General features: G+C 41.1%; 1 protein-coding gene across 1 annotated transcript in view; it reads right to left on the bottom strand.

The window, feature by feature from the left end:
• Positions 1 to 9,815: 9,815 nt before the first annotated feature.
• Positions 9,816 to 19,725, bottom strand: part of LOC135479746 (sodium- and chloride-dependent taurine transporter-like) — an 18,793-nt gene continuing 8,883 nt past the window's right edge. The window contains exons 6-11 of the mRNA XM_064759650.1: positions 17,161 to 17,273; positions 14,141 to 14,278; positions 12,500 to 12,599; positions 11,575 to 11,675; positions 10,777 to 10,956; positions 9,816 to 9,926 (exon numbers count right to left, since the gene is read on the bottom strand). Coding sequence (XP_064615720.1) covers positions 9,816 to 9,926; positions 10,777 to 10,956; positions 11,575 to 11,675; positions 12,500 to 12,599; positions 14,141 to 14,278; positions 17,161 to 17,273 — 743 coding nt within the window. The remainder of the gene's footprint in view (positions 9,927 to 10,776; positions 10,957 to 11,574; positions 11,676 to 12,499; positions 12,600 to 14,140; positions 14,279 to 17,160; positions 17,274 to 19,725) is intronic.

Below are 19,725 nucleotides of genomic sequence, written 5' to 3'. Positions count from 1 at the left end.
AAATAGTCTTGAGACTGACACCAGATTTCTCTGGGGCTCATCATGTACATGACCCAGAATATTTTGAGGACAGACATGCCAAAGTTATACTTTAGAGTCCAAGCAGGAGAATGTTAGGGACTTGGTAGTGCAGTGCAGGAGATGTTTCCAGTGACACCACATGTTTTTGTGACTTTGAAGAATAAAGGGGAGATAACTGGTGAATGTGTGCTGAACAGGTGTTTCAGCTATGGCTTATAGCAGCGCAGAAAGACAATAAAATGTATTATACTATATGTGATGCATGTGTTCGTTGTAATTATGAGTTCTGAGTCCAGTTCCAGTAATCGTAACTTCCGTAATTAGATATATGTATGTAGCAATTGCAGTGAGTCAACCTAGACTATGGCTGCTTTGTGGAACAGGACCCCTTCATTATTAGGTATTTTAGTAGAGCAGGCACTGTGCTTTGTGTACCATAACATTTTGTTCTTGCTAATACAATAAACAACTTTTAAGAGGCAAAAAAAATGTCATAAAATATTACTTTTTGTGCTGAAATTCCCCCTTTCCCAGGTAATAGGACATCATCCTACCTTCGAATAAAAACCGCAAAACACCTTTCTAAGATACACAGAAGTCTTAAATAGGGCAAAATATGCAATTAGTCAGGGGCAAAATTTTTGATCATTCGCCATAAGCCTAGTTGGTGTAATTGGGGTGAATGATCGAAAATTTTGTCCAAATGTAGGTGGGTAAAAATGTCCTGAAATATTCTTTCAAGGAAGAAGTCCACATGGAGTTGTTTACAATCAGACTTTCCTCAGCCTACTTGGCGGCAGCTGTAGATCAGGAGGTGTGTGCATTTGGATGGGCACACGTTTCCTTGACGCCCTTATTGATAAATCCTCTCTCCATGAACCCTACTGTTTTGTTCCGAGCGAAATATTCCGACATGTCAGAAAAACGGCATGAACACAAACATCTAGCATTAATGAACAAGGAATGGCTTTGTATTCACATTGTATATTTGGTAGTTGCATGATGGTTTTGTGCTGATGGACCAGTGCCCTCGTGTTGCAGTCCAGAGCCTACTGTATCAGTCACCTGCACAGTCCGGATTTCGGGATATTCAAACTTTTAAAGGATACAAGAAACAGAAGCTGTGGTTTCATGTATTTCTTAATATCTAGCTTAGGATGTATGTTAACGCATAGAAGTACAACAAAACTGCTCAGCTTGATTTTAAGGAGTGTCAGAACCGGGTAGACTGCAATCGTGACGTCAACGGTGATAGCTGTCAAATGAAATCAGTTCGGTCAAGAGCCCGAATGGTGGGCACTATGCTCGTCTACATTCCCAGTAATGTCATCAGACATTTCCTAAAATTTTAGGTCATTGACGGAAAATATGCATGAAATATAGGGGTTATTAAGAGATATTAAATATGCCTCCAAAATGGAATTCGTTTTGCATGACTTCCCCTAATTTCCTTACTTCGTAATCTTCTTTTTAGGTTTACTTTTCATGTATGCTTAAGTATACATCATATAACATTTATGGTCTTCACAGTCCAGACTGGATTCCTGACTTGGTGTAGGGTCAGGTAACAAAACACGACACACACCAGAGGACTTGGCAAAGGAGAAACTTGCACACGACGTCACTGTAAGACAGGAGCTGGCACACCCGAGAACGCTTCGCTCTTGCCATGTCCGTCCTAGCGTAAACAGTCCCGATTTCATTCTGCTGTAGCACGCCCCATTATAGCACAGGGCCGTCTCTGGCGGGACCGCGGGCGGTTCAGTGACGACTTGTGGTGTTGGAGGCGGCGGTGGTGGCACAGGCGACGGTGGCACCGGCGGCCCCATTGGCGGCTCCGGGGGCGGAGGGATATCTGTTTATTACCAAGAAAACAGACTAGAAGATAACTTTTCATTTTACTTCCTTTTAGTCGCCAATTAAATTTTGACATCTCCTTACGTTCAGTTTTACATATCTGGCAAATTTTGCACAGAAATCTTGAACAACGCAAAAGTCACTGGCGACACGATGATGAGACAGAAAGTGATGACAAAAAACATAAACATTGTCTCAACTTTTGTCTATAGTTGTACATGATACAGATGCATGTATGCAATCGATTTGGAAATATTAACGGTGGATTCGAGCAGATAATATCTCCAGGCAGGGAAGAGAGTGGAAAAGCTGGAGGTGGAGGGCTTTATTTCTTGAATTTCGACAACGTTGCGTGGTGCCAATGGAAAGTCGCTTCATACCTTTACTTCTTTTATATGTACATATATATAGGAGGCTGGTATATGGTGCATATACGGTTTACGGACTGGATTCAGGGGTCTCCGTGGCTCAGTCGGTTAGCGCGCTAGCGCAGCGTAATGACCCAGGAGTCTCTCACCAATGCGGTCGCTGTGAGTTCAAGTCCAGCTCATGCTGGCTTCCTCTCCGGCCGTATGTGGGAAGGTCTGCCAGCAACTTGCGGATGGTCGTGGGTTTCCCCCAAGCTTTGCCCGGTTTCCTCCCACCATAATGATGGCCGCCGTCGTATAAGTGAAATATTCTTGAGTACGGCGTAAAACACCAATCAAATAAATAAATAAATACGGACTAGATTCGATCGCCTATGGATGAGGCTAAGCCCAAAACAAGATAGCACAGGCTCTAAAGGTCAAGCATGTCTAGTGGTGGCAGTGATATAAAGCGAGCGTCAGGGATAGCACATGCGCTGTAAGAAGTATATGCCCCGCGGCCACCCCTGGCCCATGACCTACTTACAGGCTGACTCACAAATGGCATAATGGCTATCGGCATCGTTAGTGCGGCACCATTTTGATCTCCGGCTGTTTCCGTACGCCATGAAGCCATCGACAGAACAGTCGGAGTCCCAGTTGACCCTGTTGACCTGAGTATTGTCGTTACGGTAGTAGTCTTCATAATACCACTTCCTGTCATCTTCCATTTTCATAGCCAACCAGTAGTCCACATTCCCGTCGGAGTCTGAAACAACAGTAAACTGTTGGTCAGCATACATGTTTAGGACTCCTACATGTTTAGATTCAGATGTGGCGTGTACGTTGCTGCTTTTAAGCATATACATGAACAGCTGGAATAAATCCTACCAAAGGTTGTGAGCGGCGAAGGGAAGAGGAAATGTTACTGTGTGGATTGACCAGGTAGAAGTGGGATGCTTTAATATTCGCGCCACAATCTGCTCTTCACCACAACAGCAGACGGTGGAATCTAGAGGTCGAGAAACCATGGTAAGGGCGTATCCAAATATTTTTCAACCAACTAGTCAAGAGTACTCAGACTATAGCTGAGGTAAATTGACAAATGGTTACATGTGACTATTTGGTACTGTCGTCGCTTCTCTGGTTTTACTCTCTATGCTGTACGTCTATCACACTGTTGTCGCTGCTCTGGTTTTGCTCTCTATGCTGTACGTCTATCACACTGTCGTCGCTGCTCTGGATTTACTCTCCATGCTGTACGTGTATCACACGTACTGTTGTCGCTGCTCTGGGTTTACTCTCTATGTTGTCGTTTTATATATTGTATTCCTTCATAATCCAGGAGTCTGTTGGTGCACTAGGCATCACCGAGGCCTGATCCATTTGCGTTGTTTTCTTGTTATATGCTAAATGCGATGACAACACATTTTCAGCCTTAATTCTAGACCAGTGACGTCTAATAAATTGCAACTTACATCGCTGCATTTCTTTTTTTACCCAATTCTGCTCAAGCCATGATACTAGAGGGGCGTGTACGGTGCTACTGTTTAAGCATATGCTTGAACATTGGGAATAAAATCCTATCTGAGGTAAACCGACAAGAGGCCAGATGTCACAGGTAATACGTGTGACCACTAGCCACTATTATTGTCAGTGCTCTGGTTTCACTCTATATGCTGCAATCTTATACTATCTCGTTTTGCTATTCTCCTGTTACCTTCCAGGGTCCAATCTGACTGACCAGTGCTGGCCGATTCACCGATTTATGCTATTTTATACTGTTTTTTTTATTTTTTTATTTTTTTTCATTTTTAGTATTTGTGATCATTATGATTATAACTCTCGGCGCATGAAGTATACTGAACATAAACTGAAACTAAACACATGTGTTAGTTTATGTTACAAACATACCCATAGAGAACAAAGTGGGTTGGTTGTGGATAAATCTGGTTTATGAACGTCATGAGCGTACACTAAACATGATTAGGCATTAAGATGCGCTTGATGAACCATCCACGGTCAACAGTAGCATGTAGATATGAACCATCTCAGTTGGAGCTTATTCAGTACCGCGTATGCCTCTTTGTCGCTTTTACAACAGCAAGACCACGTTGTCTCATTGACTGGCTTACACCCGTGAACACAGTAATAGGCAACCCTACGCCTTTGTTGTACCAACATGGCAACCAGCTCTTGAACGTTGACGTCTCAAGGCACGAAAACTTCTTCCAAGAGCACCCCATGCGTGTTCGATGGGAATGTGGTCAGGTGATCTCGATGGCCATTCCATGACGTCAACCTCCCCCCCTCCCCCGCATTTTGCAGGAAATGCAACTCTGTGTGGTGTCGCATAGTCATGTTGTCATTGGTGGCCTGGACTATGAGAGCCATCAACTGCACCCGTTCCGGAACAAGGATCTTGTCAGATTCGGTTCAACACATGGACTACGGCACGAAGATGGGCAGTGCGCAAGCGGTTTCATATGGTCTGGGCAGTTACGCGACCGTGAAACAGTGTGCCACTGGTTGGCGTTGCGGGCCATTATGGTATTCGTCCATATTACTTTATACTACCCATTTTCAACATAATTAATTCCTCCAAATGTGAAGTTTATGTTCTTGTTCAGCATGTCTGTGCTGCTTTGGCTGCTACCTTGGTCACATTTTTTACTCTTTTTTGGGGGGGGTGGGGGGATATAAACATCTAAGCCCTACACCTCGTTAGCTCGATGTTAACGAGTTCATTCGATGTCACTGTCAGGCCGTTGACCAGTGGGGTAGTGTGTTCGGATCCAGTGCTAGCTGTTTCGGCTGCAACTTTGTAAATGTCACGGTGGCCTTTATAGTGAAAGCTAGTTTTGTCAAATATGACACTTATTGGGGTGTAAAACTTGCTGTAAACCACAGTCTTCCGAAGGCCCCACTGGTTAGTTCAGAAATTAAGCCGGCTTGGTGACGTCAATGGGGATGGCTGTCAAAACAAGATTGGTGGAGGAAAGCTCGAATTGGAGACGATAATCTGGTCCGATGACGTAAATAAATGAGGCATGCGGATACTTGATCCAGTCAGAGTAGATATGAGGCGAGCTACATGCGTTTAGAACTCCAGGCTCATTTTGCCAAATGCCGTGGCTTTGTGTGACAAAGGCATATATCTACGATAATCTGAAACGTATATACGTCAAGGCGTAATGTCGACCAAGCAATAATCTATACAAACAGATTAAACTATTGTAACCGCTACCATTGCATACAATTGGTCAATTAAATCGGGGTGCCGATTTTCAAATGTTCAAATTTTTTTCACCGTATCACTGTTACGGCTCGTAATACATACACGTGCACACTGCCGACATCAAAATTTTCTCACAAATTCGTGGCCGAAAGCATTAGTGTGCCGGCAAGGCGCAATGACCCAGGAACCTCACACCAGTGCGGTCGCTGTGAGTTAAGTCCAGCTCAAGCGGGCTTCCTCTCCGGTTGTACGTTGGAAGGTATCTCAGCAACCTGCGGATGGTTGTGGGTTTCCCTCGCGCTCTGCCCGGTTTCTCCCACCATAATGCTGGCCGCCGTTATATAAGTGAAATATTCTTGAGTAAGGCATATAACACCGATCAAACAAATAAATAAATAAATATATAAATACTCACGAATCTGCAACACATCATTCAGCTCGTGCTCCTCGTCATCTGTTTCAGGGAAGACCAGATTCTGATCATGTTGGAAACAGTGGAAATTTGCCTCCCCAAACGTCATTCTGTCCCGGCTGACCATGTAACACGCCTTTGTGGCTTGCACGTAGAGCTCCGTCCAGCCAGAACGAGGCGGGTATTTCACGGAGCCATATCCTGAAACCCAGTAGTTTTACTGAAGAATGGAACGTACAGTGTGTATAGATGGCGAATTATTCTAGACATCGATGGCATCTCTCATGTCATCTCTGAAACGAATCTGGCGGAAAACAGAGCCAACGCCTCGCGTGTCCAAGCAATCGAAAGTCAAGTACTAACAGTATCTTATTCACAGGGCTCATTCAGTGAGACACCATATTGGTACAAGATCAATGCTCTTGGACCCTGCATTTCAACTATTCATTCAATCCGTGTTTACGCCATATACTCAGGTTTTTTAACTAAACAACGACGGAAAAGTTTATTAGTAAGGGAAACTTGGCATGTCGTGGAAACCATCTCTCTTTGCAAGGTACCAAAGAAAACCTCGTGACGTCGACTTCAACAACCGAACGAACTGAAACAGGATAAGAGAATGTGATCTCAATGCCTCGACGCATGTGGTCTTAGCTAGAGGAACGCCTTTTGTAACTAAGCCAACAAAAGAGCCCTATAGTCTATATGAGACAACCCGGATCCAGTTCTTAAGTTGACGCCTCTGTTGGTGGAATACTGTCGACGTGATTGATTTAGTTTTTTCTTTTTCACTTGGGCTTAATCTAGATTCACATAACCCGGGATTATGGGTGCGTAGCTATCGTGTTCAATAAGATTGCCATGTATGAAGGGTTGCAATCAAAAAAGCACAGCTGACATAAACATTCTAATTATCGACAATAATAATATGGTACAAGATTTGAATATTTCTAGTGATTTAATTTATAACCCCTAGAACATCTCATTCATCCTTTCGTCACCATCTGAATACTGTTGTCTCTTTGCATGACTCGGTCCTAATTTCTTACGTTATAGCCTTTCTTAAATAATTGTTTGGTTTGTGTTTGGTTCGCGTAACTAGTATTCAGTCTGGCTTAGCCGCTAATACACTTTTGAACAAACGGTCCCTGGCCTCTGGAAACTGGTCTTGACCATCCAGAATCTCCAGCACTGATGTGTCTAATTCCACTTAACCCGGGGATATTTGGCAGTATATTCAACGTGTTGAATTAGATCGCCACGTGGGAAATATGAACAGTTGCAATCAAAGCTCAACCGAGATACATATTTCATTATCGATAACTTTCATACTAACATGGTACACTATTTTAATCCTGATTTCACTCATTCGCCTTGAACACCTCGCGTCTTTCCAGCATAACTGAAAACTGTTGCCTGTTTCTCTTTGAATCATTCCGTCCTAATTTCGTACTTTATATACTTTCTTAGTTCTTTGGTGGTTTTTGTTAAACGTCGTTTTGGAAATTGGCCTTGGGATTTTTTGACCCGGACCGTCCATTGTGGCTGAACATAACGAATGTCTGAAACGCATAGATCTATTGCTTCGTGACGTACAAATGTATTAGATATCTGATAAAACCGCATTCAAAACAGTGATATATAATGAGCCCAGTTGTTTAAAAGCGTAATAGCTGGTAAGCCCTGTTTTAGCATTAGTCTGAACTAAAGAGCCATTGGTTTTGTATTGGACTGAAACTAGTAATTCAGTCTGGCTTAGCCGCTAATACACTTTTGAACAAACGACCCCTGGCTATTAATCACGGCAGCAGACAGAGGGAAAATCAACACGAAACAGTGGTTTGATGTTAAAGAAACTTACCATCATTTCCTTGAACGTCAAAGGCGAATTGAAAACACCACACTGTCACTGTAAAGAAAGCTGTATAGGTCATCTTGACGGCGACGGCCATCTTGGGTACAGTTGTCTAGCTATACTTAATTAAGCAGTCAATCTGAGCGTCACTCCTTGCTTCAACTGAATTACAGCACAAAAATCTGAAGTTCCATAGAAGTCAGATATTTGATTGGCTGGTCAATGATATCATTTAACTAAAAAGACACGCCTTTTTCTCGCGAGATTTTTTTCCGTTCTGACTTGGCCGAAAAGACCTGGTCCATTTCTGTCACGCCTCACATGGAAACGACAGACTGAGAAGTACAGACTGATACCCACGCCACTGAATAGTTAAATTTGATCAGCTCTCTTGCCGTTATTTCGTCTGACCTCATTCTGGGGCAGTTTTGAATTTTCATTTCCACCAGTACTTTGGCTTATCAATGCGGATATACCGGAAATGACTACTCTTTTACAAAGCTCAGTCATATTGGTTTATTAGAAACAGGAAGTGAATGTTTTAATGAAAGAATGAACAAATTTCGACGGGAAGTTAGCCTCAGTATACCGTAATGTAAACAATTGCTACTTGCTTAGCGTTATTATATTTACTTGTCATCTTCCGAAACCTATTTGATGTTAGACGCTATATGACGGATTACTTTTCTCGATCTACATTGTACCTTGCTGTCTGTATTACTGTGGCGTTAAATATTATCATTCAGTCACGCGCAGATGAAAACAATGCCACAACACAGCTTATGTCAGTCTGGGGGCGGTCTCAGAATATTGACCTGGAACGTCCATATTGGTTGACGCCTGATATACTTATGCGTGGTTACCATGGCAACGTTATGTATTTACCGCAGTAACTGTGTAAAGATCCGAATGCTTCGTGAAACTACTGTCCAAGATTTGCCAGCCGGGAACAGTACTATAAGAAGATTTCTGACAGGTTGTTTTACCCCTTTCCATATTTATGTCTTTAAGAACATTTTCAGAGATGCATGAACAACGATCTCGTCATGTGAAAATCGCATTGTCTTTTGTATCATTCAGAAACTCTTGGAGACTCAGAATCCAAACTGGACTGACCAAAAGCATATCTGTGCAGGTGAAGCAAATTAGAACTCTATCACTTTTCACATCGCATTATTTAAAACCAAAAAGATTTCTCTTTTCCAGAACTAAATTTGATCTGTATTTATTCCACATTAGAAAATACATCCAGAGTGTAAAATAACAAATCCAGAGCCTATTGCGACAGTAAAATATTGCAATTCCTAGCAAAGACTAATATAACAGAAAATGGCAAAATTTTAAATGCCAAAATCATTCATTTTGACTCGACGTCGAAAACAACTGACTGTATTGTGATCATCAGAGTGACGTCATCATTCATCAGTGACATCATCATTTATGGTCAAGGTTGAGTAAACAAATGCAATGATGAAGATCAAAACCTTACAGCAATTAAAATCTGCAATTAATCAGATCCTTTGAGCACATTTTAAGTTAACAGCAGAAAAGCACTAACTAGTTCATGTCAAATAAATAGACACATTTATTGCGGTGATGCCCTTTTTCTATTATGAATGATTATAAACGCAGTTCTTGATTCCGTTAGCGAAGGAAGAATGTGGTATCCTTAAGCATGCGGGACGCTTACACAGTAAGTGTTGGCAAGAATGAAAACACATTTTTGTTTGTGAAAAAGATGTGAAATGCACACGGAAAATATGTAGTACATAAGTACGTGGAGTGTAGCTAAATACCAAAGCTTGTCACACTACCTATATAAAATGCAGAGTATGTAAATCCCTAAATCCCATCGAAGGTAGAGATCAGGTAAACTCTAAAGCTTGTGAATCTTTCCATGTGCGGCAGAGATGAGGTAATTCTTAAAACTTGTGCTTCTTCCCATGTAAGGTTTCTTCCGAAATAAGGTAGATGCCAGGTAAAGGTTGTGATTCTTTCCATATAACGTAGAGATCAAGTACACCCAAAGCTTGTGGTGAGATAGTCACGTGTCTGACCTTTCGCATTGCCCACTCCCCTATCACTTCAGGCCGTCATAGGTATCTCCTCTGGGCACAGCTTCTCAGAACTCTTCTGTTTCTTGTCTCGTCTCATCTGAACGTCGTCAAACTCTGATTTAATGAGGAATTTCAGCCTCTGTAAAAAAAGATGTAATGTCTGTTTTAAAGCAAATAAAAGACTAACGTGAAGAATATATCAGATGAAAGCCCATTAAAAAGTATCCACAAAAGTAGCTGGGTTTATTTTTATAGAATTACATGTATTCCACCCCCTTCCTCAAAATGCATTTGGAACTTTAGATTCTAAGGTGACCATATTCGAACCAGTGTCTTAACACACATACACCGCTTGATTTGATCGTTCTAAATGTATATACAAGTAGATCTATGGATGCACTGGATGAATGGACCTTGAAACACACTATTCAAGGAAAAAGTATGGATTCAACGTCACTGATACCCTCTGGGCCGCTAAAGACCATCGTGGAGTAAAACCCTTTTACTTCGTTAAAAGAATTCTAATAACATAAACTATTTTCCTGAACACTGTTTAATGATCTTTCATCTGATATATACTACATTATAGTGTGTTCTTTGCATTTAACAGAGCTTTCCGTACGTACCTTACGGTGTATTGATACCAGTAGCTACTGGACTTTGTTTTCTCGTCCGGCGGTATACTGTTATTTGCTTGTTGATTAACCTTTATGATTGACGGTCGGTTTATTATTAAACAAGGAAGGCAAAGAGACTTGCCATAAGACTGCGAAAACCGACCCACTAGCAACATATGAAGAACGGCCGGTGCCAAGATTTCCAATATCAAATCCCTTATTACGGATTATCAACCCGCATTTCCTACTGACACTAGAGGCGTACACTCTATATCTTTTGGCCATGACATTGCTGGTAAAGGTGCTCCGATTATTTCGTGCCCAAACTGATTATATCCTGGTCACTGTAACGGTACATAAACTTAAACTAACCGTAATCAGTGATCCCTTAGCAGTACACATCCTCCACATCATCACCCCGGGGACACAGAGGAGAGGGGCAGCGGCCAAGATCCAGCCGATTCCACGGGCAAACCCGGGGAAGTAATACACACCCGACTTACGCCTATACGTCATTTCCGGGTACAGTACGATGTCAACTGTAAACATGATCTGTAAGAGAAATGAAAACTCAAAATGCCAGCTACAAAATACAAAAGGTTAAGAAAATAGTTAATTGTTTATTTATGATAGGTGTTTAGCAATGAGCTAAAAAAGTGAATGGGTTGCTCTATATTACAAGAATATGACATCTGTACAGTTGATTTTCTTGTATTCATAAAAGTTGCGAAGAGGATAACCAATTACAAATTCTGGGCCTGGTGTTGTTGAAAAGCGTATAAATACTTGAGCTTAAATGATGTTAGACTGAAGGTTTAACATACTGTAGCAGTGCAACAATTCAAGACCCTAAGCAGAGTGTAGTGTTGAGCAAGTTAAAATTGGTTGTAGGCCTATTTATATACTTAGAATAAATCTTCCCAGTGTCCGTTCGCCGTAGACTTGAAGACTTTCACTCGGCTCTTTAAATGATTCCGTCCTATTTTCGTGCTTTTAATTACTTTCCTAGTTCTTTGGTGGTTTGTGTTATACGTCGTTTTGTGAATTGGCCTTGCGATTTTTTACCTGAAACGTCCTACTGGTTGATGGCTGGTACACGAATGTCTGTTTCGACGCATGAATCGAAAGGTAAGATTCGAATACCGGACATAGCCCTAAAAATACACTCACTAAAGAAACTGCCGGTGTGGCGAAGAACCAGGCAAATTTCAGGAATGGCCCAAGTCTGTATCCCAGCATGTACTCCATGTTACGCTGGAAGCGTGACACTCCTGTAGTGAAACAAACGGATGTCAAGTATTACAGTAAACAACAGTCTGGAAGCGTGAAACTACCGTGGTAAAACATATACGTGTCCAATATTACAAGAAACGTCAATCAAACGCTCTGTGAGCGTGACACTCCTGTGGTAAAACATATACGTGTCCAATATTACAAGAAACGTCAGTCAAACGCTCTATGAGCGTGAGACTCATATGGTAAAACACATGCATGTGTAATATTACAGTAAACGCCTGTCAAACACCGTTGGAGCATGACACTCATGTGGCAGAACATACATGTCCCACGCAAGAAAATGACAGCGCATTTCAGAAAGAATCCTATCGCATGTACAGGCAATGGCAGAACATTCCGAAACCACAACTAACAGAATAATGCCATGTGGTGAGTCCGCTGTGTGTCAATGCAATGGCAGAGCATTCCAGAAAACAACCTGCAGGATAAAAGTGTATGGGGAATCTCACCGCATATCCAGGCAATCACAGAGTATTCCAGACAGAGAACCTGCATGATAATATCATGTGGAGAATGTTATCGTATATCCAATATGATAGAACATTCCAGAAGACAACCTGTAGGATAATACCGTATGGAGAATCTTACCGTATCTCCAGGCAATGGCAGAGCATTTCAAAAGACAACCAGCATGTTAATACCGTGTGGAGTATCTTACGATATAGCCAGGCCATGATAAAGCATTCCAGAAGACAACCAGCATGATAATATCGTTTGTAGAATCTTATTGTATATCCAGGCAATGGCAGAGTATTCCAGAAAGACAACCAGCATGATAATATCGTTTGTAGAATCTTACCGTATATCCAGGCAATGACAGAGCACTCCAGAAAGACGATAAGCATTAAAATACGGCCGCTACAGTACCATTCCAGCAGCTGCTGGATATAGACGCCTCCCTAAAACAAAAAGAATGATTTGATTTGATTTGTGCTTTACGCTGTACGCAAGAATATTTTTAACATGTACGACGGCGGTCAGTATATGTGGGAGGTAACCTGTGGTCGTCCACAGACTGCTGGCAGACCTTCCCACATACGGGCGGAGACGAAGGCAGCCTTGGTGAGAGGTTCCCGGGTCATTGGTCATGCCTGAGACCCTAACATGTAGTGAACTGAATTCAAGATAAGTATATTTAGAGGACACATGGTACCATTATTGCTTTCAAGAAGTTTGTGGTGAGTTATTTTAAATCTGTAGTGCTCGTGCTTAAACCAAACATTTAATTATTTATATATTTACTTATAGTTTAAACTACTTCTGGCATCTCGCGCCCTCTTTAAACGGGCCTTTAAGAGAACAAGCGGCCCAGAGCGACCAGCGGGTCGTTAATTCGGCCTTACATAGAGATCACATTTCATCTGATTTATGTGGATGAATATTAAATTTATCACTCTGCGCTTCCGTCAGCATTTCTATTTCGCCCTTTCTGCTTTATCGAGAGCTTAAGTACTGTTCACCACGGGACATTTTCTTTATGTATTTATATATTTATCTGATTTTATTTTTTGTTTATACTCCATATATTACTCCCCGAGGATACATCATGAAGGTTAAACTTGTGGTGGACGAAAGGGAAGAAAGTCCGCAGAAAAAACTGCTATCAGGCAGGTACCGGACAAGTCACCAGACCGTGAAACCGCAGTAAACCCAACGGAATCTGGATTCCTGCCTGTGATCTCATTGGTCGACTGGGACCCGAGTTGTCACAGTAAAAGTAAGAGAATCTAGGTCACAGTCTGCGATCTCATTGGTCAGCTAGGACCCAAGTTGTTACGGTAAAACCTACAGAATCTGGAGAGTCTACCGTCTCAATGGTCAACATTGCGCGGCAAACGGTACCACATATGGCATCCTTAAAATGCATAACGTTCTAAACAATCTGATGAGTGTGTCACTATGAAAAAAGAAAAGAAAAAAAAAAATAATGGAAAACTCTTTAAGGAGGGCAGCGTACGAATTAAAATGTACATGTGCTTTTCAAGCCGAAGATTGTCAACTGACAATTACATCTAGCAAATGAAATGCTGGCACTTCCCATTCTTTGCCCAAGTACTCAGTCGGTTAGCGTGCCAGCGCAGCGTAATGACCCACCAGCCTCTCACCAATGCGGTCACTGTGAGTTCAAGTCCAGCTCATGCTGACGTCATCTTCGGCCGTACGTGGGAAGGTTTTCCATCAACCTGCGGGTGGTCGAGGGTTTCTTCCGGGATCTGTCCGGTTTTCTCCCACCATAATGCTGGGAGCCGTCAAAGAAGTGAACTATTCTTGAGTACGGCGTAACACAACAATCAAATAAATAAATAAATAGCCCAGGTCAGGTATGATCGCAGAACGCACATTTGACCTACTTTTCTCATTAACTACATGTTAAGTTAGATCCTCGGGTAATACAACATAGTAAAGAAGTTATAAGGAATATTAAAGAATTTTTCTTTACCTCTGTTACCATAGACAGTCCAATCAGATACCAGGCAAAACACATGACCGCGGAGAAAATCTCCTTATTGGGTGACCCCCTAAGCAATCTCGGAAAAAAATCCGAGACGCTTATTATAAAGGCTTCACAGTGAGCAAACTGCAACGAGAAACACATGAAAGATTCCATTAGTACGTGAAAGTCAACCTTTATTCTTTTCTTTACTTATTCTGTGTTTACGTTTACTTCCTTTGGCATAATTTCAACACGAAGAAGACATTGAAGAGCTACACGTAGAAAAGGTTCCACAAAACTGCGAATTTCTTATACAAAATTATATTACTTTTTACATATTTCACAAAACTTTCTTGACGTTATACTTCACATTTCTTATTTTAATGGTGACTCCCAACACTGCGAAAAAGAGAGCCGACAAAGGATTAGCTGAATACACCAATCTCTGCACTTCTCAATCTCAGTAACACCAGCAAGAGACATATCACTTGCCAAGGCGTTAAACAAATTCATATCAGTGTGGTATAAAAAATAATTTGCCGGATCCCTTTGGGCGCGCTCGGAAAATAAATGCTCAAAGAAAGTCAAATCGTTGTAAAGTATGTTTTCCCAGTGGTCGAAAAATATTAATTCAATGTAATATAAAAGACTTATAATACACCGCCCGTCAGAAATTACCTACAGCTTTAAGACGTGTGCTTTTTGTACAAAAGAGTAAACGAAGGGCATGGTAGAATCCGAGACAAAACAGAATCCTCTCTTATAGTACAGTCAGCTAAATAGAAAAAAGTGAACAGTCGATTCGGATATAGAAACCAGCTGAAATTTCTGTGCTCTGTTTCCAAGAAAGACCTTGTTGTTTCCGGGTTTAATTAGTTATAGATCAACTTGGCTAGGCTGGGTTAGCTAGACCTTTGTGCTCTGGATTGATTAAAGTCATATTGTGACTGAGAAATCCTCCGAGAACTTCATAAATACATGCATTATAGCTAAACTACAGATCTGCGTTCAAGGTACATCACAAGCAGTACAATATTTGGCGGTATCCGCCCAACGAGAGTGCAGTTTGCCACTGAGTTAATGGGAAACTCTGACGGACGACACAAAGAAGTCTCAGTAGAAACGCATCGTGTTTGCCTTCGTCTCCGCCCGCATAAGTGTTCTATGAGTACACACGCATTGAAATATTTGAACGTCCTACTGAAAAGAACAAAAGCGTACATTTCCTTGGACCTCTATGTCAAAGGCGGAAGAACTTTTATGATTTCGCCATCGGAAATTGTACTTAAATGTCATATTTATGTACAAAATCCTGTGTTTGATATGGCATTTGTAAGAGACTTACAAATCTGTCCGTGTCAATCTGCAGGAGTTTACAAATGTGACGCTAACCACGCAGTCCCAGGTAAAATGTCCAATAACACCACACTCATAACAGACATTTATCGCAGCATGAATTTGAAAGCCAAGGAGTTTCAATTTAACTTTATACAGAGTATACCGTGTGTGTTCCAAGCACTCAACATTCATTTCAAAATACTTTTGTTTATGACCAGGGAAAAAACAACAGGTTCCTAAATGCTAGTGACAGGATACAATTTGGTTTCATCTTTAATTAGAACGCTCAATAAAGCAAAAGTAGCAAAAAGCGAGAGATCCGTTTATTTGTTCATTTAATATCGCCTGTATTCAGCTAAATAAATGCGGGTCAAGTCCACTGGCAGCTTGAAGCTACACAAAAACATATTCGAAAATCCCCCACCGCCTAAACCTGAAATGTCTTTGTGAGCGTTTGTAAAGTCTAATAAATAATTTGAGTAATTCTAAAATAGTGACGTCTAATAAATTGTGATTAACCCCACTGTACTTTTAAAATAATTTTGCTGAGGTTATGGTGGAAAGGGGCATATATGTTGCTACTGCGCAAGCCTTTACATGTTATAGTAAAACCCTAATCAAGGATGTCAGTGGTTACGTGTCACTATGTGCCAACTATCACCCTGTGATCTGTAGATTCATCAATCTGTAATCTGTAAGCTCTTTCCATTGAAATAGTCAAATCAATACGTTTTCATAAAGCCTGTTTGTTGGAGAGGATATTTTGAAGACCTAATTTCAGGATCTGTGTTTATTTCAGTCTACGTCATCATACTACCACAGACCGGCAGCATGAATGCATGACAGTATAATAAACGAATGACACCAGCTGAAGCATATATTGGAACCCCAGCATGGATTTTTGTCCTGGTATGGTGCCAAAGTGCCAAATTGTTCATTTTCTTTAAGAATTTGTCTCCACCATCTGTTTTCTTATCATTTCCTGTCCGTCCCACTGAATGTAAGCTCCTGCCCAGTTCCACCTAAACATGCGCTCTTAGATTTAGCTCGTGGGTCAATACTCAAGTTCCTTATGTTCTTGGTACAAGACTGTTTACCGCAAGTTAGTGCGTCAGCCATAGTAAGCTGACCTACGACAAGGTTCATATAATAATATACATATAATATATCCATCTCATCTATTTTAATCTATCCCTCTGACATGGTGTATATGAAAAAAATGTGAATCGACCACATTGGTAGCACTGATCAGAATTCTTGATCAGTTTCAGTCAAACGTATGGATTGCGTGGATGCGCCTATACGATAATGCAGACTAACGCTCCAATACGTCAAACAGCACAGAGCAGTGTATCAATCGTTAAAATGTACTGCTGGAGTCAAGACACACTCCAAACAAAAAAGTTATGCGATTTCAAACGTGCACTCGATTAAACATGTATTCTCTCTCTCTCTCTCTCTCTCTCATCTCTCTCTCTCTCTCTCTCTCCTCTCTCCCTCTCTCTCTCTCTCTCTCTCTCTCTCTCTCTCGTTTATTTTTTATTTTCATTGTTCTATACATGCATTACCGGTACCTCCCCCATATTGAGGGGGTTCATCAATATGAACGAAATATCGTCCCTTCACGGAATAATCTCACGTGGTCGTGTAGAATGTTTAATCCGCAAATTGCGGGCACTATAAAATACCTGACTGTCAATACCAACAAATATTAGGGTCAGGAAAAAGAGGACGGACCACAAAGGCGCTACCGGCATCTGTGACATAGCTTCCGGGTAGGCGACGAAGGCTAAGCCCGGACCTGTATGACATATATTTGAAAAAAGAGAAATGTTGGTTAACAAGGTAAATATGACAGCGTTACATTGTTACGCTGTACGTATTGAGAAAAACGGAGTCTCGATGCTGTAGTCAGTGTGTTTTGAAGAAACCATCCCTCACCGCTATATATAAAGGGGTTTTTGTGAATCAGCAGATAAATATTTGCATATGAAGTACACCTTTCCATGGCCGGTATACACTTATACGAGGCTTTTACATTGAAAACAGTTTTGGCAAAAGTTATAAGAAGATCTCTCTGGTTATTGCCAACGATTCTCGATCAAGTTTTTCATGTTACGTATGGAAATTGTGAGATTTGCAGAAACCTTGCATTGGAAAGAATTAGGATTTATCAAAGTCATGCATTGGGCAAGATTTTGGGGTGGGGAGAACTGTTATTTACAGAAAGACTTACAGCAAGATTTGTGATTTGTAGAAATCTTCCAATGGAAGGAAATCAAACTGCCAGAGTGGTGCATTGGGAAGATTAGGGATTTGCAGAAACCTTGCATTGGAAAGCATTAGGATTTATCAAAGTCATGCATTGGGCAAGATTTTGGAGTGGGAAGAATTGTTATTTACAGAAAGACTTACAGCAAGATTTGTGATTTGTAGAAATCTTCCATTGGAGGGAAATCGAATTGCCAGAGTGTTCCATTGGGAAGATTCGGGATTTCCAGAAACCTCGCATTGTGACGAATTTTTGCATTTGCCAAAATACGTGTCATTTTGGAATATTGGAAAGAATTGGTATAGGAGTTCAAATATGAAACTTTATAGGTTTTTTTCTGTTGGATTATAACGAAAACTACGGCCATTAAAAAAAATATTTCACTAGAAAGATTAACCAGTATCTTCAGTGAAAACTGAAATTTATCGAGTCCGTTTTTAAGGAATAGGTGCAGCTTTACAGTTTAAAAAAAGGCTATTTACCGCGGAAAACATAGGTTACAATTCAAAAGTGAAGAAGTATGAGAGTAAAGAAAAAACCTACCCGAGCCTGCCACCTCGCTGATGGATAGAGACTGTTGTGTCGCCATGAATCCCAACACTGAGAAGATGACAAAACCGGAGAGGGAAACTCGTGAAGGTGTTCACCCCAACGAAAATCAACAGGGTGTCTGGCAAATGAAAACAACATAAAGGGGGAAAAAGATGGTAGCCGCAGTTTTACCTGTGTCGAGATCATTTCCATGATGACGTTTACCATCCCATCACAAGCAGGATAAACATCGTTAAGATTAATTGTTTCAGTCACAATTTAGACATGCATCCAATGATAAACGACATCCAATTTAAGATCTTGGAAAGGTACAGGGGTGAGTTGGGGTGGAGTCACATCTCCCGGGGCCATGTGGGCAGACATCTGCATTCAGGTGTTATAAGCACATGCTCGAGCGAGTTGTCATGGAATGTGTTACAGCTGCCAGAGCGGTGTAGACAGACACATGTAATTCAGGTGTTATAAGAACATGCTCGAACGAGTTGTGATGGAACGTGTTACAGCTGCGAAGAGCCGTGTGTACAGACATCTGCATTCAGGTGTTATAAGCACTTACCTGAGGGAGTTGTGATGGAATGTGTTACAGCTGCCCAGAGCCGTATGAACAGACACCCCCAGAGTATACGAGTAAAACACTTGGATTCCAGCCTCCAGCCAAACCTACTAACACATTGTGCAATCTATGTAAGTAAAGCCAGATGCTTTGTTCTTCATCCTGTCCTCTGTTAATGAGGTCGCAGGTTCGAATCCAGCTCTCACTTTAAATCAAGAATTTTCTCAAGTATTTGGCAGTTTACTGCGAGCATTCCAATTCCCTCTATCCACAAAACTGACGGCCATCGTACTTGCACTTGAGTACAATGTTAAGAAGAGACCGATCCAATTTATAAATTAATAACCTAATTTATTCTTCATGTCCTCTTACACTGTCATGCTTTACTGTACACGAAAATCCATTTTAACAAGCACACGACTATTTATACCACAAATGTTCTACAGTGATATTTCCACACAAATAGAGAGCCTAAATAAAAACTGTCAGCCGTTTATATCGCAAGTGAAATACTATATCCTAATCCTATATTTTTGGATCTACATGCAGTTTCCAAATTATAAACCATAATTTTTTTGGAAGAAACTGAGAACATGTACCTAATCCAAGCCTGAATAGCAAGCCTTGTTATAAGATGTGTCCACTATATTTGCAACGTTTTCCCTTCATTGGCAGGTAGGCCCTATTTGACCAAAAAAGCAATGTAACAACGGCATTGCTGATGTTGCTACAAGTCACCTCGCTTTACGTATTACCAACTAGTAATTTTGCCACCGAAAGTATCATACTTTGATATCACACTTTAAAAAACTGATAGGAATGCTGCTGGATACAGACTCACTGAAGCCAGTTCATCGATAAAAAAACCCCTTAGAA

Source organism: Liolophura sinensis, chromosome 12 (genome assembly GCF_032854445.1).
Source record: "Liolophura sinensis isolate JHLJ2023 chromosome 12, CUHK_Ljap_v2, whole genome shotgun sequence".
Classification (NCBI taxonomy): domain Eukaryota; kingdom Metazoa; phylum Mollusca; class Polyplacophora; order Chitonida; family Chitonidae; genus Liolophura; species Liolophura sinensis.
The sequence above is the reverse complement of the archived record's forward strand: the minus strand, read 5'-3'. Positions and strand labels throughout refer to the sequence as shown.